The following is a 10,268-nucleotide window of genomic DNA, read 5'->3' as shown; positions in this document are numbered from 1 at the left end:
TAACTCAAAATAATTACTTTACCAAAAATATTGACTTAGTATCTAAAAATATTGACTCGATACCTAAAAAAAAAAAAAAAAGAAAACTAAAAATAATGACTTAGTAATATTGAGTTAATAACTCAAAATAATTACTTTACCAAAAATATTGACTTAGTATCTAAAAATATTGACTCGATACCTAAAAAAAAAAAAAAAAAAACTAAAAATAATGATTTAGTAATATTGAGTTAATAACTCAAAATAATTACTTTACCAAAAATATTGACTTAGTATCTAAAAATATTGACTCGATACCTAAAAAAAAAAAAAAAAAAACTAAAAATAATGATTTAGTAATATTGAGTTAATAACTCAAAATAATTACTTTACCAAAATATTGACTTAGTATTTCAATATCTCAAAATATTGACTTTTCATCTAAAAATAATTAGAATCTCAAAAATATTGACTTGGTTTGTTAGCAGTGCAGCTCGTGGTTAAGATGATACACAACTTATAGACAGAACAGGACTCTGACAAAGGCATGCCTCCAGACACAAAAAGTTTAATGAATCAACAATATTTGGATTTGCTCGTACAATAACATCATTAGTGCAAACAAAGATAAGCATTTACATTTTTTTAACTGTCACATTTTGCAACAGATATGCAATGTCAATACAGCACAACAGATTGACATTTTTAACCATACATCTCTGATCAGAGACGGCCAACCCCCGCTCTGGTCATATTCTGATATTTAGAACACATACACCAGGAGAGAAAAGTGTTGGGACTATAAACGGCTGGTCATACAAGTGATTTAAAATAATGTTTTGCTTTTTATAAGATTTTCCAGCACCGTCGTGTCAGCATACCTCAGTGAACAGCAACATGGCTGTCCCCTGGAATGTGCACTGGTTTACTGGACTACCGCGAGAATTTAAACCATCTTAGTGTCATCTAAAATCAAAACAGTGACATGACTTATATTTGTATTTTTAATTAAAGAAGGCAGCATAAATGTGAATGGGATATTGTGTGAGTGATGTGTCAGTATTGTCTGTGAATCCTTCATTATTTTACTGGCCAAAAATCTAATTTTTGTGAGATCAAAGAGACATACCATGGTCTGTCAATTAAATAAATATAAATAAATATAGGGCGTACGCTGAGATGTCAGGATGGTATTTAGGACATGGCATAATCATAAACACAAGTATGTAGCAATGTCAGTAAAACATGGCTTGTGATCCTGAAATAGGTGAACATTTTACCGTTACATCCATGTCTGGCATATACACAGATTGAGAATGTGAGCAGCAATTGAAAGTGTCTAAGTAAAGGGAGATATCAGGGATATCTCAGGGAGATAACCACTGACAAAAGGTAATTGTTTGACAGTTAACCCTCAGCATAGTCATAGCCGACCAATGATCAGAAATCCCCACTCCTTCAAGGATACCCCAACGTGGATCCAGATAATCAGCAGAGGAACAGAGTTGTCAGGGGGAAACAAAACAAGAGGCATTCAAGCCACACATAGAATTATCCAATCAAGGTCAAACTGTAGCGGCACAGAGGTTGCTATGAGATATAGGGGAGGGGGACAACGTAAAGAGGTGCTGAGGTGGAAGTGCCCCTTTAGAAGATTTGCTGCTCAAAGAGGATCTTCTCAAATCCTTGTGGAGACGTGTGATAGAAGTCACTAAACTGGCAGTCTAAGATTGCACTGTCATCCACTGCAACAAAAGAGGAGAGCACAAGCTTAGTCATTGTATTCACATCAACCCCTGCAATAGATTTTTACTATGTATTTACATTAAAAAAATACAATGTTTGACAACATCCCAGCTATAATGCATATCCCCATTCAGCATTTCTCTTAAAATTAAGAGAATGGGAAGTCAAAAATAACATTGGTTTCAAATGTGTACGAATGTATGTGAAATGTGTCTACATTTTATTTATTATACTTCTTAGTTAAATCACGTATGGAAGGGCACCCTGTTAGCTCACCTCACAGAGCGGGTGCCCCATGTACCAAGGGTGAGCCCTTACCGCAGCAGCCCAGGTTTTAATCCGGGGTCTCTAAACCACTCATCACAAAAATCAAGTAATTCACTGAAACTCTGTAAAGCTTGTAGGGGTCAAATATATTAGGTATCTTTCTCCATCTATTTTCTTTGATTTGTAGTCTTGTATTGTTTACTGCACTGTCATTAAAGGTGGTGGGTTATATCTGGTTGTATTCAACTGTTCACCTTTTTTGCTACCTTTTTGTATTCGTACACGTTTGTGGAAGAATTCGTTGTCAGACACATATTTTAAGTGAACTTGACATATTTTTGCGAATCAGTGTTTCTTCCCGTGTTAGTCCCTCACGGCTACTTTGGACTGCCTACATAGGCCTACAGCCACTATAGTGCTGTTCTATTTACCACAAATGATGAAACATTAACTGAGCTGTAGAGATGAAGACAAAGCGGACATTTGTTGAAACTTTCTATCAGTTGGAAGGAAAAACACTGCTGCTCATGGAACTAATTTGGTGAAAACTTTCAATGTTGGGGGTAGGCATCATTAGTATTCATAGATGTAAACATCTGTAGAACATTACAGATTAGCACAGAATTGTGAGAGTGGAGCATTTCCATATTCCCAAAGTATAGTTCAGATATGTAAATGCGTCCTAGAAAACAGTGAATTTGCCCTTTAAAACATTTCAGCACACACACACACACACACACACACACACACACACACACACACACACACACACACACACACACACACACACACACACACACACACACACACACACACACACACACACACACACACACACACACACACACCAGGAAATTAATTCCAAAGTTTAAGACCATATTAAAAGCATCAGGGTGACTTTCTAATCACATGGATATATTTTCTGCTGAGAAGTGCTTTACTAACAGAGGGTGTTTGCAAAGACAGCTCAAACAAGTGAGTCACAGTTACAGTTTTTGCAGCATTAGTGTTGCTGTTGCACAAAAACATGAAACACAAAGTTCCAAAAGCCTTTGAGATTTCTTTCCAACATGAAGCGGTTTGATTTCACGGCCTAGCTTAACGTCAACCTGAGAGGAGAAGCCAGTCAATGAAATCATTCTTTGACCAGAATAAAAAACTTGAATCTCTGTGGCAAGACTGCCCCTTACTGCTAAAGGCTTTATTTGACTAGTACAAATAACACACTATGTTTCTCTCACAATGTGTTTGTTGTCAAACAAGCAAATAAAAAATTAAATAAACTTTTTAGTATAACTATCAGCCCGGAATGAGCAGTTTCTGAAAAATGTACAAATACAGCCCTCTAGTGGAATAAAATGGTAACTGCCACAGTGGTATTTTTGAGAACGCAGTTGGCTGTCAACAATGTCCACATAAACCCATGCTGACTAGTAAAGGAGCCAGCATGTCACATAAACTTACCATAAACAACAGGGTACACAGTGCCCCGGATCCCTGAGGCAGGACAGTGCATGTTCTTTCCATTCAGGTATAAATTCAGCTCCACATGGTCATATGTGATGCCCTGAGGGACACAGACAAACCTGGAATTAACTGCTGGATTTAAGCATGTGATAGGATAGCACATTTAAAAACAGTTTTATTTTCAACATGTAGACTCCCTACTCAAAATGTGTGACTCTAACAGGACATAGGAAATGCCAGACTGTTAGATAACCTGTTTAAAAAGACAAGCCACAAGTCTCTTTCCTATTTTCAGTACAAGTCAGGAGGAGCAGGAAAAGCCTGGGAACGCCCTAGAGTGCCCCAATGAGCTGGGAAGCGTTGCTGGGGAGAGGGACACCTCTCCATAAGTTGATGAAAATGTATGGATAGATGGATTTTATGTCACAAAAAGTGAATATCCAGGCCATATTTGACTAAGCATGACAATGTACCTTCAAAAATATACCCACTAATTAAAAAAACCCTCCTCTTTGGGTCTCCCCAGACATCCAGGCCAGCCTGCCCCAGCAGGCCTCCAGCAGATGGGATTGATTAAAGCTGTGTAAATACACATCTATATTGGCATGCCTGTTGAAAGACCATGATATGTGTACAGACTAAACTAATCTCAGCAGTACCAATTCACATTTGTCAGTTCTCATTTATTTGACAAAACACAGATTCAGTTTAACTTTACATGCAAACCCGGTGGCACTTACATTTTTACAAAGATTAGGTCAACATACTTATATTTAGGATCAAGTAAAGTAATAAATGTTGCACTTACCACAATGTCACCCTCTTGAGGAAGGCTGTTTGCAGGCAGGCGATTCTTCTCTTCATTATTGTGGTACACAGACCCATCATGCCTCAGGACTAGGCTGTTTGTGTCTCTGCCCATAGGCACTTGATTAAGGTTCACTTTCTGTGTAGCCACACCTATTCCCCACACACCTGCACACAAAGCACAACACTGAGTATCCACTCTTTTACAACCAGAAAATTAAAGTGATTAAAGTACTAAAAAAAATAAAAATTTGGATGCACAGCACATTTGCAACTGAATGCTATTAAACAGAGTGTGGGTTATGTGGAGCTATACAGGGATAGATCTACTTATTATATGTATGAGAGCAAATTCCTTGTGTTTCGAATGCTGTCTTTGTAAGTGTACAGAATTTCACCAATGAGTATGCAGTCACAAGACTGTGTCACTACTAAAAAAAGACCATGTCAGTGTCAATGACTCCCACTAGGAATGCACCAGAAAATGTCAATCTGGCAGGAAAAGAGGGAAGCAGAGGTAAGGAAACAGGGTGGTCATCGGCCAAAAGCTGAGCTCTTACCAGTGGACTGGATCTTAAACTCAAAATAACTTTTGTTCTGATGCAGAGGAGCATTGGCCAGACAGCCTCCAGTGCCACATATCCTGCGGCCGCTCTTCACGATGACAACATCCGTGCCTGCATAACAAAGGCAATTATAGGTCTTGTTACAAAAATTACATTAAATAATAATTTCAAACAATTAAGCAATTTCTACACTTTATTAATCTGCTGTTAATCATTTTTTTAGTATCTAAGAGCCAATGATGACTTAAAAGGAGCTTGTTTTGTCTTACAAACAAGGAAATCAATTTGCGATTAAAATAAAATAAAAGAATCGTCTGAGAAGCTGGAAACAGAGAATTTTAGATAAATGACAAACGATTTATACATTAGCAAAATTGCTGTTGGTTATTATTTTTGTGGGTCAATTAACAGACTGATAATTTCAGCACAAAGCCCACAGTTGCTGGTTAATTTACATAATGTACAGATGAAAAAATCACAACTAAGACTATAAGCAGGATTTTGTTAGCCAATGTTGGTTCAGTCTGAAAATCTTTGCTCCTACTTTGTGGCTTTTCAAATGTTATTAAATCACATACACAGAAACAAAACATTACTCAAAGCAGCGTACGTGTATATGCCTTAAAACACTTTAGCAATAGGTGTGTGAAGGGGAGTAAAAATTAATAGGAAATGTTAAACCTGATAGCCGTCACCCATGTCTTGACTTTACAGGAGCTAAGGTTAACCGTTGAAGTGTCACGAATCGCGTCATAACCTCGCAGGAAGTAACGTTATATTAAATGGAGGCGTTGTGACACAGCTATCACCACTCAGTGCTCCCCCAAAAAAACACATTTGATGTAACAACACTGCGAGCCGCTGTCGGTTAGCTAGCGAATGCTACAGCGGAAGTAGCAACACCATCATGTCTCTGTCGCACGCCAACGGGGATAAAAAAGGCGTGAATCAAAGATAATCTTAACCTTACCCATATGGTGAGTATCTAGCTGAACAGTGGGCATTTCTTTGAGGGGGATATGCCCGGACCCGCCATCTCCGCAGCAGCCTAGACAACACGTAAACATAGCGGCCATTCTCGCTCCAGATAACATCCGGAAACAAAGTCACACCGTCAGACCAAAGAGCGCCGGGCGTCAAAACGTCACGCTCCGTTCGGCACTACAGCGACACGCGGCGGCTGAGCCGGGAACTACACAAGCCCCCGCTGCCCAACTGTATCCAATCACAGCGGCTAAGATAGGCAGTTGCTCCTGATGGCATGGAAACAAGGGAAGAAAATCAAGGTCAAAATGTATACACGTGACTAAGTAACTATTGGGTATCGATGTTACATAACCACGAGTGAGAAGAAAGTGTTGGGGTTTTTTTTTTTTAGAAAGTGTATCAAAGGTTTAATGTGCAAATGCTGATGGTGATGGCTATTAATAACAGTTGAGCATCCCCGGAGGCTGAAACATAGAAGGGGTACAATGTCGCCGATCCTATGATGTAGTTTTCACTCTGGTGCCAGGATACTGTGCCACTGCTCAGTGCGACATCCAACTTTACTTTTTATTACAGTTGGTGCAGCTTTTTTGATCGTGTTAACTGTGTACAGATGTATGTATTGACAAGTATGCCCACAAGCAGCTGAATTGGGTTAGTGTAAAAAAAAAAGAGAGAAAAAAAAACCCGTGATGCCAAACTAAGACCCAGTTGACAGTTTTTCACGCTGTAATGTTTTGCATAGCAACAGCCCCTCCCCCATCCCACAGGCAGGGATCCTCTGCAAGTTACCCAGCAGGGACGAAAACGTAAACAACGCAATATTCAACATTAAGCAGCCCGAAAAAAATGTTATTCACTCTAGATGTCGTGTCAGTGGCATTGTCGCACGCGCACAGATTCACCTGCGTGCAAATACGCGCAAATGAGCGTCTTTTGAGTTCTCGTGCGGCGCCGAAACGGTTAACTCTGTACCCGGAAAGGGCGAAGTCTGCACAGCAACAAGCGCCATGATTGCGTTGCGCTGTGCGTCTCAGCAGCTGGTGAGTGATTCTTTTGGTCCAGTAGTTGCATGTTACTATGCGCTTGCAAAATCTGTCACAGCCCTGCTTCAGTACCTTGCCAACAGGAGCGACGCTAACGAAGCCTGTTTTTTCGATAATGTGTCGCATTGGATTGGTTTAGACGGCGCTAATTTGGGACTCAGCCCCAGCTAACCACTGTCCTGCTACTCTGCAATGCAAAGCTAGGGGGGGTGAAATAGTTTGCTGTTATAGTCTTACGTCTGCGTTATTGACGAATCTTACTTATCCAACCTTGTTTTGCGTTTCTTGCAACGACAGCTGCTTACAGATATGTAAAAAGAGAAAAGAAAAAAGGGAGCAGGATGTTATTGAACGTTAGGTGGCCAGACGGGAGTCTTTGGCAGAGATCGTGCAAACCTTTTACGCGGGCAAAAAGATGCAAGTCAGTTTCACTTTCAGGATGGGAATATTCCACACGCAGCTGGAACACGACGGCAAAATCTGTATCCTTTGCGCTGCCACGGCGGCGTCGTGCGTAATGTGTTGCCTGTGCCACCTTATGAGGCAGAATCCCTCATAGTGGGTGCGTAGTCTGTTGTGTAGCTGTTTACTGGTTTATTGGGGGTTTCTTCAGTCTCATTACGCACCGATTTGACGCCTGGATGATGTGTTTACAGGATACCATGGAGCAGCTGGAAGAGGAACTTACGTGCCCGATCTGCTGCGGTCTCTTCGACGACCCGCGGGTTTTGCTGTGCTCGCACAGCTTTTGCAAGAAGTGCTTGGAGGGACTTTTAGAAGGGAACCGGAGCTCGGTGTTCAGAGCACCGTTCAAATGCCCCACATGCCGCAAAGAGTCCCCGCACAACGGCGCGAACAGCCTGCAGATCAACTACTCGCTCCGCGGAATCGTGGAGAAGTACAGCAAAATAAGGGTTATGCCCAAACTGTCTGTTTGTAAACAACACTGCGGTCAGCCTCTCAATATATTTTGCGCCACGGACTTGAATCTAATTTGTGGGTTTTGCGCAACGACAGGTGACCACAAAGGGCATGAATTCTGCTCCTTGGAGGAGGCGTATGACCGAGAGAAGGAGGCGTTTGAAGAGCTGCTTCGCGGGGTGGAGGGCTGGAAGAGCGCGGACATCACGTCCTGCCTGGAGACACTACAAGCCAGTAAGAAAAAGGCGCTTCTGTCCGTGACCAAGGACGCAGAAAAGGTCACAGACTATTTCGACAAACTCATCGCTACCATCGAATGTAAAAAGAACGAGATCCTCTCCGATTTTGAGACCCTGAAGCTGGTGGTGATGCAGGAACACGACCCGGAGATCACCAAGCTGAGCACGGCGATGGAGGAGCACAGACGGGCGCTCAGCATCGCCGAGTCTTTCCGGAGCGTCGCCGACCCCCTGTGCTTTCTGCAGCAGATGCAGGAGTTTCGAGAGACGCTCAAAGTCCTCAAGGAGACTCGGCTGCCGCCCCGGAAAAACGCGGACGTCGGTCCCGTCGTGCGTAATTTCGATGTTAAAAAGTGGGACTCGCTGAGGCTCAGAGAGGTCGACAAGATCTCAGTCCCCCACGAGAACGGCTCCTACCGGACGGGGGGGTCGCGGGTGGCGGCGCCGAGATGGATCCCCGTGCTCATGAGCGTGTTAGTGTCGACGCTGGTGCTGCTGCAGCAGCCGCACGACCTGGCAGCCTACGTGCCCTCGCAGATCGAGCCGTGTCTCACCGCCGTGTCCTCGCACCTCGCACACGCCGCCGTGCACCTGCGGGACATGGTCGGCATGTACGCGCGTGTAATGGGCGCGGGTCAGGAATGCATCGTGAACATGATTGACTCAACTGTCGGCTTTATTGCCAGTTATAAGTTGTTTGAATGACGAGCCCGCGGAGCCTCAGCCGCTGCCACTCGCAGCTATAAATTGTTACGCAAGTGACCCCACCGAGGTGCATTAACACTGGTGACGGTTGTTGGAACACCTTTTAAACCTTGTCTTCTCCTTTTTACCTCTTTTTTTTGTTCAACCTCCTTGAAGCCATAGAATCAAATATAATCTATTTCAGTCCACAGAGGCTGCAGCCTCCATTTCCAGCAGATATACGCCTTCGACGTGCATTCTTCTTTTAAACACGACACTTTTATACGTGCCCAAGATGATCTTGAGAAATAAAACTGAGAAATTTAAGTCACTTCCATTGGTGTTTTTTTTTATTCTTTAATGCGACATCAGCAGCGAGCCTGTGGACTATAAGTAAGGGTGTAATAAAAGACAGAAACGGTGAAATCCCCCGGCCTCTTCCCTGCATAGCGCGTCTGCACCACCGTGATGCTGCAGCCTCTTCAAGGTTACACACGTTGCATAACAGGGCCCGTGTGAAGTATTCACCAGGCTGCAGAGAGGAGGGGAGGGAGGGGGGTACCACAACACAAACCTGATGTTTTCATCAAACCTATTAAATCTGTCAGCTCGATTTCCCCGCGTCATCGATGACTAAACTTATAGGCGAGGGTGCGTTATTTCTCCCGAGATCTATGCGGAGGCCGAAATGTCGCTCGTTCGTTGCGTGACTTGTCCGGTCAGTCAAACATCTGCAGCCTTTTTTAGTGAAGAGCGCTTTTTTTTCTGCTGCGCATCCGAATTGGTAGAAAACGGACCTGCAAGCCTAAAATGCAAATCGAATTTTGTGGGTAAATGAAAGTCTATTTTTTTAATTTTAAATTCAGCTCGATAATATTTATTTGGCTCATCACCAACAATGGTCTTTATGAAACTGGGTCACAGCAAAACAGTAAATTGTACATTGATCGTGTATCCTTCATATATTTATTTTATCTCCTGAGTAGAGGTTATATTTAAGGGAGAGGGGGGGTCCTAAAATCAGACTACAAAGTGAATCTGTGATGTCAGCACTGACCATAATTCAGGATACGTCATGGCACGCATGTATATATATATAGCCCTCTGTTGCCAGGCAAACATAGGGTGAAAATAAATGTACTACTCTACATTAATATTTGAATCGTCACTGCTTGCATGGAAACAATAGCCTGGAGAAAGGTGAACTCAATCCAAATTATGAAAAAACATTGTGATTAACGACGTTTCTGAAAAATGACAGGAAGGCCACTGAGAGTTAATAAAAATGAACTTCAAGTCACCATCTATCCGATCAATCAAGGTGAATGGCCTGTTCAGTGGATCCTGCGTCTAATCACATCACTCTCACACACACACACACACTCACATCATGGGTCTGAACGTGTCATGGTGATTCAAGTGGAGGGACATTTTTATTATAACTATCATAAAAGCTTATTTCTTCACGATATTTCCTATTATATTTTTACATAGAAGTTAATTTTCGTTTTTTTTTTGGAAAAAAGTAGAAGAGCAAACAAAAGTGTTCTGCAATTATT

The 10,268-nt window shown here is 42.1% G+C and overlaps 2 protein-coding genes across 3 annotated transcripts; one reads left to right on the top strand and one right to left on the bottom strand.

Annotated features, from left to right (window-relative positions):
• Positions 1-526: 526 nt before the first annotated feature.
• Positions 527-5,954, bottom strand: spryd7b (SPRY domain containing 7b). Its single transcript, XM_084022239.1, has 5 exons — positions 5,803-5,954; positions 4,827-4,943; positions 4,268-4,434; positions 3,457-3,559; positions 527-1,724 (listed from the first exon to the last, which is right to left on the bottom strand). The coding sequence occupies exons 1-5, from the start codon at positions 5,924-5,926 to the stop codon at positions 1,627-1,629; spliced, it is 609 nt and encodes a 202-aa protein (XP_083878365.1). The 5' UTR covers positions 5,927-5,954; the 3' UTR covers positions 527-1,626.
• An 821-nt stretch (positions 5,955-6,775) lies between these two features.
• trim13 (tripartite motif containing 13) lies at positions 6,776-9,036 on the top strand. Of its 2 annotated transcripts, none has more exons than XM_084022530.1 (2): positions 6,776-6,862; positions 7,522-9,036. In XM_084022530.1, the coding sequence occupies exons 1-2, from the start codon at positions 6,830-6,832 to the stop codon at positions 8,728-8,730; spliced, it is 1,242 nt and encodes a 413-aa protein (XP_083878656.1). In that variant the 5' UTR covers positions 6,776-6,829; the 3' UTR covers positions 8,731-9,036. The 2 variants fall into 2 exon arrangements, with proteins under 2 accessions (XP_083878656.1, XP_083878655.1); XM_084022529.1 differs by lacking the exon at positions 6,776-6,862 and adding an exon at positions 6,885-7,427.
• The last annotated feature ends 1,232 nt before the right edge of the window (positions 9,037-10,268 follow it).

The sequence above is a fragment of the Eutrigla gurnardus genome (assembly GCF_963514095.1).
Source record: "Eutrigla gurnardus genome assembly, chromosome: 12".
Taxonomy (NCBI): Eukaryota; Metazoa; Chordata; class Actinopteri; order Perciformes; family Triglidae; genus Eutrigla; species Eutrigla gurnardus.
Note: the sequence above shows the minus strand (reverse complement) of the source record. Positions and strands in the feature narration are given on the sequence as shown.